This window comes from Cheilinus undulatus, linkage group 7 (assembly GCF_018320785.1).
Source record: "Cheilinus undulatus linkage group 7, ASM1832078v1, whole genome shotgun sequence".
NCBI classification, from domain to species: domain Eukaryota; kingdom Metazoa; phylum Chordata; class Actinopteri; order Labriformes; family Labridae; genus Cheilinus; species Cheilinus undulatus.
In genome coordinates, this window is record NC_054871.1 from 54314108 (window position 1) to 54334107 (window position 20000).

Sequence of the window (20000 nt, forward strand, 5' to 3'; positions counted from 1 at the left end):
AGAGAGAGAGAGAGAGAGACAGACAAAGACACAGAGACAGAGAGAGAGAGAGACAGAGAGAGAGAGAGAGAGAGACAGAGTGACAGAGAGAGAGCGACGAAGAGAGAGAGAGAGACAGAGAGACAGAGAGAGAGAGACAGAGAGAGAGAAAGAGAGAGAGAGAGAGAGACAGACAGACAGAGAGAGAGAGCGCGCGTGAGAGAGAGAGACAGACAGAGAGATTGAGACAGAGAGACAGAGAGAGAGACAGAGAAAGACAGAGAGACAGAGATACAGAGAGACAGAGACAGAGACAGGGAGAGAGAGACAGAGAGAGAGACAGAGACAGAGAGACAGAGAGAGAGAGGGAGAGAGAGACAGAGAGACATAGAGAGGGACAGAGAGAGAAAGAGAGAGAGAGACAGAGAGAGAGAGAGAGAGAGAGAGAGAGAGAGAGAGAGAGAGATAGAGAATTACTGATCATCAGAGTGAAAAGGATTCAGCAGAGGAAGGTGAAATCATCAATGATTTGGACGGCGGTCACTCAGCGGTCTTCCTATCCAAGGATTTTTGCTGACTCGTGGGTTTTAGTGACCTCTGTGTGGATGATCGAATGTAAATGTAGAGGTGTGTGTACCTGGTAGACGGCCTGTTCACACTGCTTGTCTTTCTGAGCTTTCTTCTCAATCTCCTCTCTCTGCTTTATCTCATAGATGAGCTGGAACAGGTCCCGCAGGTCCAGGATCACAGGCTCTGCCTACAGAAACCAAAACATCAGTCTTTGAACGTGCAAACAAACTTTCATCCACACATGATGTCTGTCCCGTTTAGGAATCTACAGCCTGCAGTCCTCCTGGTAATCCTCCAGGGTCTGATCTACAGGACTATGTTTCCTAAAACCGTCGATTCTAATCATGGCGGGAAAAAAGAGATGAGACAGCTGAACCCAGACTCTCTGGCTGATATCTCTGAGGGTCATGTCTCTGACAGGAAGAGTAGGAGAGCTGATGGGACACCCATCCACCACTGATCCCTCACAGCAGGGAATCCTGACTGGTCTAGAGACTGGACCAACCTCCTGGTTCTTAAGGAAAAACAGACCGGTTAGAGATGGAACCCTGGAACGTGACAGAATATAGAGAAGGAGACAGAACCTTCAGACAAAAGCTAGGACAGGTTAGAGATGGAACAGTGGAATGTGACAGAACATAGAGAAGGAGACAAGTCCTTCAGACAAAAGCTAGGACAGGTTAGACATGGAACAGTGGAATGTGACAGAACATAGAGAAGGAGACAAGTCCTTCAGACAAAAGCTAGGACAGGTTAGACATGGAACAGTGGAATGTGACAGAACATAGAGAAGAAGACAGGTCCTTCAGACAAAAGCTAGGACAGGTTAGAGATGGAACAGTGGAACGTGGCAGAACATAGAGGAGACAGGTCCTTCAGACAAAAGCTAGGACAGGTTAGAGATGGAACAGTGGAACGTGTCAGAACATAGAGAAGAAGACAGGTCCTTCAGACAAAAGCTAGGACAGGTTAGAGATGGAACAGTGGAATGTGACAGAACATAGAGAAGAAGACAAGTCCTTCAGACAAAAGCTAGGACAGGTTAGACATGGAACAGTGGAATGTGACAGAACATAGAGAAGAAGACAGGTCCTTCAGACAAAAGCTAGGACAGGTTAGAGATGGAACAGTGGAATGTGACAGAACATAGAGAAGAAGACAAGTCCTTCAGACAAAAGCTAGGACAGGTTAGACATGGAACAGTGGAATGTGACAGAACATAGAGAAGGAGACAAGTCCTTCAGACAAAAGCTAGGACAGGTTAGACATGGAACAGTGGAATGTGACAGAACATAGAGAAGAATACAGGTCCTTCAGACAAAAGCTAGGACAGGTTAGACATGGAACAGTGGAACGTGGCAGAACATAGAGGAGACAGGTCCTTCAGACAAAAGCTAGGACAGGTTAGAGATGGAACAGTGGAACGTGGCAGAACATAGAGAAGGAGACAAGTCCTTCAGACAAAAGCTAGGACAGGTTAGACATGGAACAGTGGAATGTGACAGAACATAGAGAAGAAGACAAGTCCTTCAGACAAAAGCTAGGACAGGTTAGACATGGAACAGTGGAATGTGACAGAACATAGAGAAGGAGACAAGTCCTTCAGACAAAAGCTAGGACAGGTTAGAGATGGAACAGTGGAATGTGGCAGAACATAGAGAAGGAGACAAGTCCTTCAGACAAAAGCTAGGACAGGTTAGACATGGAACAGTGGAATGTGACAGAACATAGAGAAGAATACAGGTCCTTCAGACAAAAGCTAGGACAGGTTAGAGATGGAACAGTGGAACGTGGCAGAACATAGAGGAGACAGGTCCTTCAGACAAAAGCTAGGACAGGTTAGAGATGGAACAGTGGAACGTGGCAGAACATAGAGAAGGAGACAAGTCCTTCAGACAAAAGCTAGGACAGGTTAGACATGGAACAGTGGAATGTGACAGAACATAGAGAAGAAGACAAGTCCTTCAGACAAAAGCTAGGACAGGTTAGACATGGAACAGTGGAATGTGACAGAACATAGAGAAGGAGACAAGTCCTTCAGACAAAAGCTAGGACAGGTTAGAGATGGAACAGTGGAATGTGGCAGAACATAGAGAAGGAGACAAGTCCTTCAGACAAAAGCTAGGACAGGTTAGAGATGGAACAGTGGAATGTGACAGAACATAGAGAAGGAGACAAGTCCTTCAGACAAAAGCTAGGACAGGTTAGACATGGAACAGTGGAATGTGACAGAACATAGAGAAGAAGACAGGTCCTTCAGACAAAAGCTAGGACAGGTTAGACATGGAACAGTGGAATGTGACAGAACATAGAGAAGAAGACAGGTCCTTCAGACAAAAGCTAGGACAGGTTAGACATGGAACAGTGGAATGTGGCAGAACATAGAGAAGGAGACAAGTCCTTCAGACAAAAGCTAGGACAGGTTAGACATGGAACAGTGGAATGTGACAGAACATAGAGAAGAAGACAGGTCCTTCAGACAAAAGCTAGGACAGGTTAGACATGGAACAGTGGAATGTGACAGAACATAGAGAAGGAGACAAGTCCTTCAGACAAAAGCTAGGACAGGTTAGACATGGAACAGTGGAATGTGACAGAACATAGAGAAGAAGACAGGTCCTTCAGACAAAAGCTAGGACAGGTTAGAGATGGAACAGTGGAATGTGACAGAACAAAGAGGAGACAGGTCCTTCAGACAAAAGCTAGGACAGGTTAGACATGGAACAGTGGAACGTGGCAGAACATAGAAAAGGAGAGAAGTCCTTCAGACAAAAGCTAGGACAGGTTAGAGATGGAACAGTGGAATGTGGCAGAACATAGAGGAGACAGGTCCTTCAGACAAAAGCCTGCTAAAGATTTATCCCCATATTATTTTCTAGCTTCATGTACAGGGAGCTAGAGTCGATCCCGACTGGATGTGGTCACACCTGCGGGGAATTTAGGGACACTAATGAACCTACTGGGCATGTCTGTGGACTCAGGAGGCAGAGAGTCCACACATGAACAGAAGGCCTTGCCACACCAGGACTCAAACCAGGAACCTTCTGGATGTGAGGAGACAGTGCTAACCACTGATCAACTAAACACAGAGAGAACAATAGAGGGAAACCAGCCACAGCTGTTTAGATCGTCTTTATGAACTGAGAACATCACTGATGACATCTGTGCTCTTCAAACAACATCATTACTAATGATCAGCAGATACTAGCAGACATGTCAGCATCTCCTCCCTGCATCTCCTCTCTGCGTCTCCTCTCAGTGTCTCCTCTCCTTGTCTCCTTTGTCTCCTTTCTGTGTCTCCTTTGTCTTCTCTCTGCATCTCCTTTGTCTCCTCCCTGCATCTCCTCTCTGCGTCTCCTTTCAGTGTCTCCTCTCAGTGTCTCCTCTCCTTGTCTCCTCTCCTTGTCTCTTTTGTCTCCTTTTGGTGTCTCCTCTCTGCGTCTCCTTTGTCTCCTTTCTGCATCTACTCCCTGCATCTCCTCTCAGTGTCTCGTCTCCTTTGTCTCCTCTTGGCATCTCCTCTCTGCGTCTCCATTGTCTCCTCTCGGCGTCTCCTCTCAGTGTCTCCATTGTCTCCTCTCAGTGTCTCCTCTCCTTGTCTCCTCTTGGTGTCTCCTCTCTTTGTCTCCTTTGTCTCCTCTCAGTGTCTCCTCTCTTTGTCTCCTCTGTCTCCTCTCTGCATCTCCATTGTCTCCTCTCGGCGTCTCCTCTCCTTGTCTCCTTTCTCTCCTCTCGGTGTCTCCTCTCTTTGTCTCCTTTGTCTCCTCTCTGTGTCTCCTCTCTGTGTCTCCTCTGTTTCCTCTCAGTGTCTCCTCCTTTTGTCTCCTCTGTCTCCTCTCTTTGTCTCCTTTCCTTGTCTCCTTTGTCTCCTCTCTGCATCTCTCTCTATCTCCTCTCAGCGTCTCCTCTCTGTGTCTCCTCTCTGCATCTCCTCTCTTTCTCTCCTCTGTCTCCTCTCTATAGCTGGGTTTCCATTACCCTCGGATATGCGCAAAATCTAAATAGCGCAATAAAAAAACTGGTAATGGAAACACCTGAATTTCGACAAACTTCTATAATATTGCTAAAAAGTTCTTATGCTTTCAGTTTGTGTTTTCCTACTCAACAGTTTCAACTGCTGTCACTTCATACAAAAAGCCTCAAATTTTGGCTGTTGTCTTGTTTGTTTTGTGTATAATGGCAGCTTATACAAAGGGACATTTATTATGACATTTGTTAGTTTTGTATTTGCAAAGGCACTTTTTGAAGTCGGACAACAAAAAAAATTGTTCAAAGAATTGTGAAACCTAGGCTTTAAAAAAATGAAGCTGTTGCTGTCGTGCTCATTTTTTTCTGTGAGATGGCAGCCAATGTATGGAGACATATTTGTTCTATCTTTGTAAAGCACTTTTATAAGTCAGAAAAATATTTTGTTAAAGCTGTGTGAAAGCACACATTAAACTTGAAACAGTAACCTGTTGTTTTGTGTGCATGTTACTGTATTAACTATGTACACTCATGAGAGTGGGGTAAAGCTCAACTTTGCTTCTGATCAGTCATTTTACATTGTTTGCTTATGTGGGGAAACTAATCAACTGTGACCAAATGCTGGACAAGAGCATCTCTAATCACAAGGGCCCCAGTGTCCGGTTGGTCCTGATGATGTCCCTGGGGCTGTTGCATATGGGGCACTGCAGGACCTAATGTTGGAGGTGGTAGCTGCTGTCTTTTCTCCTCACATATATTATGAAGAACTCAACATGCAGCCACCACAGGCATGAAACTGTTGTCTATATCAGACTGTTTAGCCAAGACACGCCATCTTGCCTTCAGGTGTCCAAAAGTGTGTTCAACTTTAACACGGATGCCTCTTAAATGTTCATTGAAAGTCTCCTGTGGTGCTGTCAAGTTGGGACCAGAGAGGCCCTTCATGACCCAGGGTAATAGTGGGTATACAGGGTCACCTGCAAGGAATAGAGGCACTTGAACTTCTCCTAAGTCCTTTGTTGCATGGATATCTGAAAACAGTACAAACATGTTTGTTGTTTGGTGTGGTCCACTCTAAAAACTTAAATCACAACATAAGCCCAAACCAACTTAACAGTAACATTTCAGTGAGATGTGGTACCTGATTACAAGTAAGAAACCCGTTTCATAAAAGTGCCAATGAAACAAGAGAAATCCATTTCTTAAAATGCAAATTCTGCCTATTTTCACTTGATTCATTGGTTGATTTTTACATATATTAGAAGAAAAATATCAAATTATTCACTGAAATGTTACAAGCCAATTTTGACTAATGGTTAGTCAAATATACTTTGTTTGATAGGTTTTACCTAAACAGATGTGATGTGGCAAACACAGCAGCATAATGTGCACATCCAGGTGATCCCACACTGATGTCCCTGATCATTTATCGATCATCAACCACTGCCTGTAGCACTATTGATGTCCAGCCCTACCTGTTAATGTAGTCGCGATAGCCATCACTTGGGGCACGGACAGGTATGTGGGTCCCGTTGATTGCGCCGTAAACCTGGGGTATTTTATGTGCTTCAAAATTGCGTTGCGCAATTTCAAGTGCCTCGGGCACATCTGGCAAACTGATTGATCGGTTCATTAGCTTGTTGCATATGGCTTGGCAAACCCCATACACACACCTGTGCACAGTGGTTTTGCTAACACCAAATGTCTCTCCTATTACCCTGTACTCAGAACAGGTTGCGAGTTTGTAGAGGGCAATAGCCACTCGCTTTTGAGTAGGCACCGGCTCCTGAGGGCATAACAAGTCTGGTGCAACAAGAGGCTTAATAGCATCGCACAGCTCACTGAATGAGGCCCGGGTCATTCTGAAATGTCGAATCCACAGTTTGACTGTAAATTCCTCATTCATGGTCCTCTCCCAGAAATCCTTTATACGTGGCCTTTGCCATACATATGGACTTTACCTCTGAACTATCGTCCGTTGTCTTCGGCTCTTGTTCAAAACTGTCAAGGCAACCGCCGTAGATGCAATCATGACAGAGACAACACGCAGCATGTTTTGGGCGTCCATCTTCCTGCAGCGGAGTCTCGTGGGATAAGATTTCACGAGAGTTACAAGGCTCCTGCCCGAAACAACTTTTAATGGAAACACGTTCAAAGCACAATTGTACTTTGTCGAAATATTAGAAATATCGCTTTTATTTTGGGAAAAATTTTATGGAAACCCAGCTTGTGTCTCCTGTCTTTGTCTCCTCTCTGCGTCTCCTCTGTTTCCTCTCAGTGTCTCCTCCTTTTGTCTCCTCTGTCTCCTCTCTTTGTCTCCTTTCCTTGTCTCCTTTGTCTCCTCTCTGCATCTCTCTCTGTCTCCTCTCTTTGTCTCCTCTCTGTGTCTCCTCTCTGTGTCTCCTCTTTTTGTCTCCTCTCTGCATCTCCTCTCTTTGTCTCCTCTCTGCGTCTCCTCTCTTTGTCTCCTCTCTGCGTCTCCTCTCTTTGTCTCCTTTCTGCGTCTCCTCACTATCAAACTCCTCAGAAGAGCCGCCGCTCCGTCTCCAGGCTGTTCAGATTGCCGCCATTCTCCAGCGGCGTCTCAGCAAACATTTTAGCGCGTTTCAGCCGTTTTCAGTGGTTGAGGTTACCCAGAGTGCAGCGGGAGTTCGGCGCCCCACGCTATCGCTCCCAGGATGGTTTTATTCTGGAGTTTTCCGTCTGTTCTCTGACAGACCGGCTTAGTGAAGGCTGGATCCTGAGCCGGTAGTCAAACACGTTGTCAGCGTGTGATCTTCCACGCTCTCATCTGTCTCCACTTCTTCTCCTCTAACTTTGTGTTTCAGGTTTATAGAGAGCAGAGCTGGGAGGAGGAGATGAGATAACCTGCTTCAGATGACTAATACATGGCCTGCAGCTATGCTGAGGAAGGATTCCAGGAGAAGGAGTGATGAAGACTTTTTCTGCAGAATCACAGCTTTATTAAAACCTGCTCTGATCAGGATTTTTGGATAAAAACTCCCTGATCCTCCGGACATTAATGCAACACGCTCGCCGTCTTCACCCAAATTAAAGTCTGCTGTCAGTTAGGCTTCGCTGGCAGGAAGCTGCTCAATTTATTTCCTGGAATATTGAATTTCTCCCATCCTGTTTAATCTCAACCAAATTCAGAAGCATATTTCCTTCAATGAATTTTTGACGACCTCAGGAGAACATGCCGGAAACTCTGAGCTGCTGAAGTCATTACAGCAGAGATGTGAAACCAGTCTGACCACAGCCCCTCATCTCTGAGTCTGATGGATCCATGGCGTTTACTCCTCAGGGTCAACCATGTGACTGTCATGTGACACCAGGGGTTAAAACAGATCAAACTCTGAGCCACAAACACAGCCAAGGGTCTGATGAGACCATGCAAACCTGCACTTGTGTGAGGATGCTCTGGAAGGAGAGTATGTTAGCATTCTCATTCTAGAGGTAGTCCATTACCCCACCTCTTCCCTTTGGGGACGCCAAAAACCAGGAACCTTTGTTGCTGTGAGGCAACAGTGCTAACCCCAGCACCACTGTGTAGCCCACATTACCACGCAGTCCTGAACAAATATTGAACCCAGTCTTTGGGTTTCCACAGGAAGACACAGAAGGGATCCAGCCCACTAAAGACAGGGACCTAGACTAGTATCAGAGGAACCACCAGCAAGAGCAGATACACATAGTATGGAGCATCTACTCAGTTTAACAACCCTGATTACAAAATAGTTGGGTCGTGTGTTAATGTAAATACAGAGGTCAATGATTTTCAAATCTCTTTATTCACATAAAGATGTCAAAACCAGCATATGTGAACAGGATCCAGAACCACCCTGGTCCGTCTTCTCTGGACCAAAGCTCATTTAACATGGACTGAGGAAACATGGAAAACTGTTCTGTGGTCAGAGGAAACATGGAAAACTGTTCTGTGGTCAGAGGAAACATGGAAAACTGTTCTGTGGTCAGAGGAAACATGAAAAACTGTTCTGTGGTCAGAGGAAACCTGGAAAACTGTTCTGTGGTCAGAGGAAACATGGAAAACTGTTCTGTGGTCAGAGGAAACATGGAAAACTGTTCTGGGGTCAGAGGAAAGCACAGACGCCGTGTCCTGTGGACTAAAGAGGAGAGGGAGCATCCAGCTTGTTCTCCTGGCTCAGGTCTAAAGCCTGCATCTCTGATGGTATGGGGTTGCATTAGACCTTTCACCAACAGAAAACATTTGGAACATCAGAGAAGGAAGAAGACCAGGACTGTTGAGCAGCTAGAATCCTACATCAGACAAGAATGGGACAACATTCCTCTACATCAGCTGGTCTCCTAACTTCCAGATGTTTACAGACTGTTGTTAAAGAAGAGGAGGTGATCCCTGTGGTAGACATGGCCCTGTCCCTACTTTTTTGGTATTGGGGTTGCAGCGTTAGATGTAGTCATCCTCTGACAATAGTCAGTGTTTTAATCTTTGAACTCTCTGTGACCTTCCCTCAGATCAGCTGCTTCATAAAAGTTCTTTTCATTTCAACTCCAGCGACCGGGGTGACGGGCTGAGAACAGAGGACAGAACCTTCTAGAAGATAATGAGCCATCTCTGCTAAAAAAAACAGTCTCTCTCTGAGGAGATTACGCTCCAGTGTTCCTCCGAACCATCCTTTTCACCTCAATAGAGAGGCAGAGTGTCAGAGAACCTAACAACCAATCACAGCCTGCATGGATGTCTGCTTCAACACTAGAGTGTTAAAGTCTCTGTAGTGTTGGACTTAACACTCTAGTGTCAGAGTCACTCTAGTGGTGGATTTAACACTGTACTGTTGGATTTAACAGTCGAGTGTTGGATTTAACACTCTAGTGTAAGATTTAATAGTCTAGTGTTAGAGTCACTCTAGTTTTCATTTTAACACCTGTGTATTAGTCATTTTGTTCTTAGATGTTATGTTTTAAATCAAACAGGAGAGTGCTAACTGTCTGGACTATTAGATTTAGCACTCTAGTGTTGGATTTAACACTCTAGTGTCAGAGTCACTCTAGTGTTGGATTTAACCCTCTAGTGTCAGAGTCACTCTACTGTTGGATTTAACACTCTAGTGTTAGATTTAACAGTCTAGTGTCAGAACCACTCTTGTGTTAATTTTAACACTAAAGCATTGAAGTCACTTTTGTTTTGGTTTTACATTTTAAATCCAACAGTAGAGTGCTTACTAACTGGACTATTAGATTTAACACTCTAGTGGTCTTGTAAATGTGAATATAACATAACGGTGACCTTTCCCAGGTAAACGACAGCCCAGGTGAGTGATGGGAGTTCTTTGTGTTTGGTCTGATACAGTTTTAGTGGAAGTGGGGTTCTCTGTGATGGCGTGGCGGTTCACGGCCCTGGGGACGATGGATACGCCATTAGACAGACTCTCAAACCCTCATCGATCCTCTACGGGAAATCGATAAGAGGACAGAGAGAGCCAGCTGGATCCAGACTAAACAAGCTGAGCACAGAGACAAAACAAGAGGCTACAGCCATCAGGACACAGGAGCTTTATATCATTGAGTGTGATTCTGAAAATACACACAGAGAAATACACACTGAGAGGAAAGAGTGTCTCAGAGCTACCTGAGCGGCCCTCAAGGGCCCTCATCTAACGGTCAAGAGGCTCCGACAATGGAGGAGGAGAAGAAAGGCTGATGAATCAAGCGTCAACCTCCACACTGCCGTCTCTAACACAGGCACAAACTCACCGATTGTTGTGTCTTGATGGCCACAAAGCGGTGGTTCCCTTCCTTCCCACAGACGTAGCCGAAGGCTCGGTGGTCAGTGATGTCCTTGGCGATGTAGGAGATCTCGTGGACGGCGTGGTGATGCTGGAGGACCTGAGGGAGGACGTGACAGGGAGATGTTAAAGACAACAGGTCCCTAACCCCCCATAACACCTGAGAAAAGATCTAAAAACTGTTATAAAGATGGTGGAAGGTCACTGACCAGCAGTTACAGCCTCATTACATATATACAATGCTGACAAAGCTTTATTTTAGGGCTTCTGTGCCTTTATCAGCAACACAGAGGACAGTGGATAGAGCTGGACACAGGGATGAGAGAGTGGAAGGATATGCAGTGAAAGAGCCACAGGCTGGACATGAACCAGGACTGCCTCATACATGGAGTTTGACCTGACACTAGATCATCCGCTCAACGTTCTGCCAATTTCTGTGTACGTCCCTGTAAATGTGAGTATTTCTCATCCTGGCAGGGTAAAAATATTGTCATGAAATTAATAATGCACAGAGACAGGAACAGGGACTGAAGACTGGATTGAGTTCCTGTTGGTTCACAGAGATCTTTGAGAGACCATCCCCAGTGATCTAACACAAACATGCTCCCTCTCTCACACTGAGACCTCGTCCAGACATCTAACCACCTCTCTCCTCTGCCCTCGCCCGTTAGCCCCGGCTGCTCGCTGCCAAGCTGGCACGGCCCTCGGCAGATGGCTGCGACGGGGGGGTTAGGGGTGTCGGTGACAATCACAGCTCAGCAAGCTGTCGGCCTGATCGCTTCATCTGTGCCCTCTCTGTCAACGCAAACACCAACAGCACTCGGCCCTCTGTGAACTCAAACTAAATGTCTGCTTTGTTGTCATTGTGTGAGCCAGATGCATGCTGGGAGAGGAGACACAGAGTCAACATAACAACTCTCGCATCAGACATCAGAGGAGAAAAGAACACGTCAGTAGTGGGAGGATGCTGCAGACAGAAAGAGATAGGCAACTGCCTGGGGCCTCATGCTCTAAGACACCTCATGCTACTAGGGGCCCCATGCTACTAGGGGCCTTTATGCTCTAAGACACCTCATGCTACTAGGGGCCCCATGCTACTAGGGACCTTTATGCTCTAGGACACCTTATGCTCCAAAACACATCATGCTACTAGAGGCCTAATGTTAAGAGGGGCCTCATGCTCTGAGGGGCCTCATGCTCCAAGACACCTAATGGTACTAGGGGCCCCATGCTACTAGGGGCCTTTATGCTCTAAGACACCTTATGCTCCAAAACACATCATGCTACTAGAGGCCTCATGTTAAGAGGGGCCTCATGCTCTGAGGGGCCTCATGCTCCAAGAAACCTCATGCTCTGAGATCCTGGCCATCAGCTGATCACAGCTGTGTGTATGACCACTGCATCAGGCATAAACTATTCTCTGAGGTAAGGTGAAATGTTATTTTAAAATCATTAAAATTATCAAGCCAACTCCCCCACTCTAAAATTGCACAAATATGTTGGCAACATTCAGGAGGTGGATGGAACTGGTCAGCAGTGTTGTGTGTGAGGCAGTACAGAGTAAGACTTTACTGTGGTGACTTCATATCTGTCTGTAGTTTATTACTTTACTGCTGCTAACGTGGTAATCTACTACTAAAAATCCAACTAGACGTAAAACTGGAGCACTGAAAAAACAAATCAAGGGCTCCTTTAAAAGCAGATTTGTTGACCAATAGGAGCAGGATGTGGCAGTGAAGTCTAAACTGAATCAGCTCTCCATCAGATCAGAGGCAGCAGACGAACACAAAGCTAGAAGCTAGAGACACCCAGAGCCTGAGAGGATCAACATTACCTGCATGATACCGACACCTACCATCTCTCTCTTCACTCCTTCTAACCACTTTTCATAAAGTTGCCAACACATTAGAGCAGTTACTGCTGTCTCTAAAATCTGATGATGACATTTGTGAACATGCTCTACCTTGAGCAGGAATACACACGCTGACTCTCCTGCAGAACAGATAATGACTGAGTCATGTCGCGTTAATCTAACCATCAGAGTCCCGATTATTGTCATCTCTGATTGACCTGAACATGACGGCAGCTCTGCAGAGGTGACTGGATTATCAGAGTGTTTCTGTGGAGGTGTGTGGGTGAAGAGGTGACGGCTGACTCAGACACTCATCCATCTGCTCCTCCTCACTATCAAATAAACATCATTGTTTACATCCACACAGTCAGCAGCTGCTTTTTAACAGCAGGTTTCAGATTTTCATGAAGAAGGTCAAGAAGAAGGGCTGGAGCGTTCCAATCTAATCACAGACCTGGACACCCCTATATCTGCTTTACTGCAGTTTTACACTTTTCAATACATTTGAAACAACGTCTAAAATTCAGCTCTCTCTTTTTCATGAAAGGGCACCAAGGTAACATTCATGAGAAAAGAATTTAGATTAGGAAGGTAGAGACAGTCATCTCATTATCAGTGTGTGGGGTCGATCCCCAGCTCCTGCAGTCACATGTCCATGTGTCCTTTAAAAAACACACTTAACCCAGTCTGCTCCCACTGCTGCATCAGCCTGTAAAATGTGTACAGATGTGATTAACTAAAACTGATGGCCAATTCTCCATAGCAACAGCTGGTATCAGTGAATGAATCTGTGAGTGGATGGTGTGAAAGTGTAGGTGTGACCCGCCGTGTAGTCAGATCACCAGAAAAGGACTACACAAGCTAAAGTCCATAAACCCTTTTTAACCCCTTAAAACAAAGAGAATGGATCCTGATAAACCCAGAGAATGGACCCTGATAAACCCAGAGAATGGACCCTGATAAACCCAGAGAATGGACCCTGATAAACCAGAGAATGGACCCTGATAAAACCCAGAGAATGGACCCTAATAAACCCAGAGAATGGACCCTGATAAACCCAGAGAATGGACCCTGATAAACCCAGAGAATGGACCCTGATAAACCAGAGACTGGACCCTGATAAACCAGAGACTGGACCCTGATAAACCAGAGACTGGACCCTGATAAACCAGAGACTGGACCCTGATAAACCAGAGACTGGACCCTCATAAACCAGAGACTGGACCCTCATAAACCAGAGACTGGACCCTGATAAACATGAGACTGGACCCTGATAAACCAGAGACTGGACCCTGATAAACCAGAGACTGGACCCTCATAAACCAGAGACTGGACCCTGAAAAACCAGAGACTGGACCCTGATAAACCAGAGACTGGACCCTGATAAACCAGAGACTGGACCCTGATAAACCAGAGACTGGACCCTGATAAACCAGAGACTGGACCCTGATAAACCAGAGACTGGACCCTGATAAACCAGAGACTGGACCCTGATAAACCCAGAGAATGGACCCTGATAAACCAGAGACTGGACCCTGATAAACCAGAGACTGGACCCTGATAAACCAGAGAATGGACCCTGATAAACCAGAGAATGGACCCTGATAAACCCAGGGACTGGACCCTGATAAACCAGAGACTGGACCCTGATAAACCAGAGACTGGACCCTGATAAACCAGAGACTGGACCCTGATAAACCAGAGACTGGACCCTGATAAACCAGAGAATGGACCCTGATAAACCCAGGGACTGGACCCTGATAAACCAGAGACTGGACCCTGATAAACCAGAGACTGGACCCTGATAAACCAGAGACTGGACCCTGATAAACCAGAGAATGGACCCTGATAAACCCAGGGACTGGACCCTGATAAACCAGAGACTGGACCCTGATAAACCAGAGACTGGACCCTGATAAACCAGAGACTGGACCCTGATAAACCAGAGACTGGACCCTGATAAACCAGAGAATGTCAGTTGCTTTGATAATTATTCAGATTAAGAATAAAATACGGTTTTCTCAGATGGACTTTGCTGTAGACCATGACCTCCCTGACCTCCACTGGCTCCTCCCCTTATCCCCCTCATGGTGGCCTTGCTCATACCCACTGTGCTGAGATGTGCAGGATTCTGAATGGTTCAAAGATTTAGCTCTGGATCAAGGATCTGTTTTCAGCGAGTCTTGGTCTAGTCTTCATCATGCAACAAAGATCATTTGTAAATATTTATTAAGAGTTTTGGTCGACTACAGCAACACTGGACCGTGGGAGTCTGTGCTCAAATCTGGACCAGGGTTCTGACGTGTCCAGTGTCCAGTCTGAGGAGCTGAAGTTCCTGCTGCAGGTTGGAGTTATTTTTCTCTGAGCTGCTGCTGAACAAACGCTCAGATCTCTGTCTCTGAGACGTTTTCACCAACAGGTCTGTGACTTTCTGCTGTCTGTGTTCCTCTAACATCCAGAATGTTCTGTTGCATCATTCTGGGTGAAGTTTGGACTAACATCGAGGAGTCTACCTCTCTGTCGCTGCTGCAGACTCGCTTGACAGCTTCAGACGAGCTCTCTGAGGAGAGGATTGTTTGTAGAACAGGTGGGTGGATGAAAAAGTCGATACTGACGCTCTAGTCTGCTCACTGCAGTGACGGCCGCGTCTACTGAAGTCTCTCGCTACCTATCACAAACACAGGAGTGAGGGAGTCTCTGAGGGCCGGGGGCAGAGAGTCCTTCAGCAGCACTGACCCCACAGATTCCCTGTTTCCCCCACAGAGAGGGGAGAGAGGAGGAGGATGATCTCTCTCTCCTCCTTGTTCAGCTCTCTACTCTGCTGATGGGGGGAGGGGGGTCTTTAGAGCCTGTTCTGTGTGCAGCGCTGAGATCAGCTGTCAGACCCAGACCCAGACCCAGTCAACCTTAAAACAATTTAAGATTTTTCATCAGTCTTTGTCTTTCAGTTTTTGACTCCCAACAAATCCATTTCTCTGCTCCGTTCTAACCCTAACCCTCTCTGCCTCACTGACAGCCCCCCCCTTGACCCTCTCTACCTGGAACAGGACTCCTCAGGGCCAATGAGCAGCCTGGATCATTCTCCCTGCACACGCTCACCCTCTCTGTCATACAGTCATGTCTGCAGACTGAATTGCACTGATTGGATCGTTCTGATTTGACTCTTTGAGGCAGAACATCGAGTGTCAGTCTGCAGCTCAGTGAAGAACGGTAAGGCAGATAAACAGAGCCGCTGTGTGGATTAGTCCTCTGAAATATTCACTGTCACTTCAAACAAAACTTTATTCCAAGACAAACACCTCCATTTCTATCAGTAGATATTTGCACAGCAGGAAGGTAAACTCAAACTCTGGTAAAACACGTTTCAAAATGTGATATAGAACAGGATGAAGCCACTGACTCAGTGGCTAACTTCAGTCATGGTGCAAAAGAAATCGAACATCAATGACAACCATCAGAAAAAACAGCAAAGTGATCCCAGCACTGATCACCAATAAATGGGAAACATCTCTACTCATTTAGGAGGTCTGATGGTGGGTGGTGTGACAGTAGGACGTCTGATGGTGGGTGGTGTGACAGTAGGAGGTCTGATGGTGGGTGGTGTGACAGTAGGAGGTCTGATGGTGGGTGGTGTGACAGTAGGAGGTCTGATGGTGGGTGGTGTGACAGTAGGAGGTCTGATGGTAGGTGGTGTGACAGTAGGAGGTCTGATGGTAGGTGGTGTGACAGTAGGAGGTCTGATGGTGGGTGGTGTGACAGTATGACGTCTGATGGTAGGTGGTGTGACAGTAGGAGGTCTGATGGTAGGTGGTGTGACAGTAGGAGGTCTGATGGTAGGTGGTGTGACAGTAGGACGTCTGATGGTGGGTGGTGTGACAGTAGGAGGTCTGATGGTGGGTGGTGTGACAGTAGGAGGTCTGATGGTAGGTGGTGTGACAGTAGGAGGTCTGATGGTGGGTGGTGTGACAGTAGGACGTCTGATGGTGGGGTGTGACAGTAGGAGGTCTGATTGTTGGTGGTGTGACAGTAGGAGGTCTGATGGTGGGTGGTGTGACAGTAGGAGGTCTGATGGTGGGTGGTGTGACAGTAGGAGGTCTGATGGTGGGTGGTGTGACAGTAGGAGGTCTGATGGTGGGTGGTGTGACAGTAGGACGTCTGATGGTGGGTGGTGTGACAGTAGGAGGTCTGATGGTGGGTGGTGTGACAGTAGGAGGTCTGATGGTGGGTGGTGTGACAGTAGGAGGTCTGATGGTGGGTGGTGTGACAGTAGGAGGTCTGATGGTGGGTGGTGTGACAGTAGGAGGTCTGTGTGTGGGTGGTGTGACAGTAGGACGTCTGATGGTGGGTGGTGTGACAGTTGGCGGTCTGATGGTGGGTGGTGTGACAGTAGGGGGTCTGAGGGTGGGTGGTGTGACAGTAGGAGGTCTGATGGTGGGTGGTGTGACAGTATGAGGTCTGATGGTGGGTGGTGTGACAGTAGGAGGTCTGATGGTGGGTGGTGTGACAGTATGACGTCTGATGGTGGGTGGTGTGACAGTAGGACGTCTGATGGTGGGTGGTGTGACAGTAGGAGGTCTGATGGTAGGTGGTGTGACAGTAGGAGGTCTGATGGTGGGTGGTGTGACAGTAGGACGTCTGATGGTGGGTGGTGTGACAGTAGGAGGTCTGATGGTGGGTGGTGTGACAGTAGGAGGTCTGATGGTGGGTGGTGTGACAGTAGGAGGTCTGATGGTGGGTGGTGTGAAAGTAGGAGGTCTGATGGTGGGTGGTGTGACAGTAGGAGGTCTGATGGTGGGTGGTGTGACAGTAGGACGTCTGATGGTGGGTGGTGTGACAGTAGGGGGTCTGATGGTGGGTGGTGTGACAGTAGGAGGTCTGATGGTGGGTGGTGTGACAGTAGGAGGTCTGATGGTGGGTGGTGTGACAGTAGGAGGTCTGATGGTGGGTGGTGTGACAGTAGGAGGTCTGTGTGTGGGTGGTGTGACAGTAGGACGTCTGATGGTGGGTGGTGTGACAGTAGGACGTCTGATGGTGGGTGGTGTGACAGTAGGAGGTCTGATGGTGGGTGGTGTGACAGTAGGAGGTCTGATGGTGGGTGGTGTGACAGTATGAGGTCTGATGGTGGGTGGTGTGACAGTATGACGTCTGATGGTGGGTGGTGTGACAGTATGACGTCTGATGGTGGGTGGTGTGACAGTAGGACGTCTGATGGTGGGTGGTGTGACAGTAGGAGGTCTGATGGTAGGTGGTGTGACAGTAGGAGGTCTGATGGTGGGTGGTGTGACAGTAGGACGTCTGATGGTGGGTGGTGTGACAGTAGGAGGTCTGATGGTAGGTGGTGTGACAGTAGGAGGTCTGATGGTGGGTGGTGTGACAGTAGGAGGTCTGATGGTGGGTGGTGTGACAGTATGAGGTCTGATGGTGGGTGGTGTGACAGTATGACGTCTGATGGTGGGTGGTGTGACAGTATGACGTCTGATGGTGGGTGGTGTGACAGTATGACGTCTGATGGTGGGTGGTGTGACAGTAGGACGTCTGATGGTGGGTGGTGTGACAGTAGGAGGTCTGATGGTAGGTGGTGTGATGGTTGAAGTGCTGATGGTTGAAGGTGTCATGGTTAGGCTAGCATGTCTCTATAGTGACTATGGGTGTGAGGAGACAGAGGACAAGGTCTCCCTGAGGAGAGTCTTACTGTGACATATGTTCCCTCTGCTCTCTCTCTCTTCTAACTCTGTCATCCTGCTCTCTCTCCATCTATCTATCTTGCTCCCATCCTCCATTCCTCTCACCTTCTCTGCATTATCCTCTCCTTTTTTACGCCCTCCTCCTCTCCATCTATCTCTGCTCCTTCCTCTTTATCCGTCTCTATCTTTCAGCCACGGGACGGAGAGAGATGAGGGTCATAAAAAGACGGATGAAGGATTGAACTGCTGAATGCAATATGGCCGCTGTGTTGGAGACCTCAGCGTGTCCTGTCGGTCTGAGAGTTGACTTACTGCTGCGAGCACAAACACACACACACACACGGATAAACCCACATACACCACGGATAGACCCTGCTGCTGAGGAGGAATAAATCTCAGACTTAGCCTGTCAGCAAAAGCTCAGAGAGCTCCACACTGAGTCAGATTCATGCAGAGAGGCACTATCTCTATGAAACTGAATTTAGAACAATAGAAACAACAAAACACATCTAAGACTGACAACACAGGCAACAAGTTAAGATCTGACTAGTCTCAGCAACCAGAGGGGTGTGGCCTGAGTCCAGACTGGCTGAAAACAATCATTTGTTCAGAATAATCCTCAAGTGTGTGTTGTCAGTGTGTTTTTTATCCATCTGGAATCATACACGTTTGATATCTCTGACCCCAGCTTAGGCAGAACCTCACAATCACTGGAGAGAGCAAGAGCCAGGAAGTGTCACCAATCAGATGTTCTTCACTTCTACAGCAGATACAGCAGCATCAGAAACACCACTCTGCCATCTTCTCAGTGTAGACCCAGATAGAAAAGATGGAATCAGTGCGGTTCAGTCTGCAGACATGGAGGTATAGAGGATGTGATGATGGGGGGGCGTGAGTTCAGGAGAATGAACCAGGGTCCAGGTCACAGACCTGGAGGACGTTCCAGGGAGAGAGGGTCAAGGTGGGGATGAACTCTCAGTGAGGCAGAGAGGATGGTGAAGAACAGAATCATGTATTTGTTGGAGGTGAGCTTAGACCTGTACCCTGCAAGGCTGGAGGTCCTGGGAGGATCTTTGTGTTTGTGATGGTTTTAGCAGATCTTGTCCTGGTCTTGCTCATAAGAAGATGTGATCAGTCTTTGAGGATTCTCTCTGACCACAGACTCTAAAGGGTTAACACACTGAAGGACTGACATCCAGAGTGGGTGTTAAAAGCAAACGTATGTTTTAGCTCTCAGGGTTGAGAAACGCTGAAATCGTATGGAGCTGAAATCAGGCGTGCACTCTAAAAAAGGATAATCCTTCAGTATAAAGAGAACAGAGTTGTTGGTGTTTGCAGACAATAAGAGTGCCGTGTTCTCTCATCTACTGAGGCCGTGTTCTCTGGGTTTCAATTAGGGCCCACTGATTTCCCTGGGGGGGGCCGTCCTCCTCACGGAGACGCCTCATTACCAGAGGAAACACATCCAGCAACAAAAACACACAGACACGTGGGGATGGGAGCTTACCCCTGTCTTCTCATCGTAGATCTTGATCCCTCCGAAGGAGACAGTCAGAAAGACTTTCTGTTTGTGTTCTCCTTTAGACCGCGCCGCTGCAGCGATGCCCTGAGGACAGATGGACAGACAGAAGACAGAGGTGATTACAGCTGCAGACAGACAGACAGACAGACAGAAGACAGAGGTGATTACAGCTGCAGACAGACGGACAGACAGAAGACAGAGGTGATTACAGCTGCAGACAGACGGACAGACAGAAGACAGAGGTGATTACAGCTGCAGACAGACGGACAGACGGACAGAAGACAGAGGTGATTACAGCTGCAGACAGACGGACAGACAGACAGGAGACAGAGGTGATTACAGCTGCAGACAGACGGACAGACAGAAGACAGAGGTGATTACAGCTGCAGACAGACAGACAGACAGAAGACAGAGGTGATTACAGCTGCAGACAGACGGACAGACAGACAGAAGACAGAGGTGATTACAGCTGCAGACAGACAGACAGACAGACAGAAGACAGAGGTGATTACAGCTGCAGACAGACGGACAGACAGAAGACAGAGGTGATTACAGCTGCAGACAGACGGACAGACAGACAGAAGACAGAGGTGATTACAGCTGCAGACAGACAGACAGACAGACAGAAGACAGAGGTGATTACAGCTGCAGACAGACAGACA

General features: G+C 47.3%; 1 protein-coding gene across 1 annotated transcript in view; it reads right to left on the minus strand.

Moving 5' to 3' along the window:
* The window catches only part of dab1a (DAB adaptor protein 1a), a 92731-nt gene that overhangs the window by 59226 nt on the left and 13505 nt on the right, over nt 1-20000 (minus strand). Inside the window, exons 3-5 of the mRNA XM_041790505.1 lie at nt 19324-19422; nt 10249-10380; nt 617-736 (exon numbers count right to left, since the gene is read on the minus strand). Of these exons, the coding sequence (XP_041646439.1) occupies nt 617-736; nt 10249-10380; nt 19324-19422 (351 nt within the window). The remainder of the gene's footprint in view (nt 1-616; nt 737-10248; nt 10381-19323; nt 19423-20000) is intronic.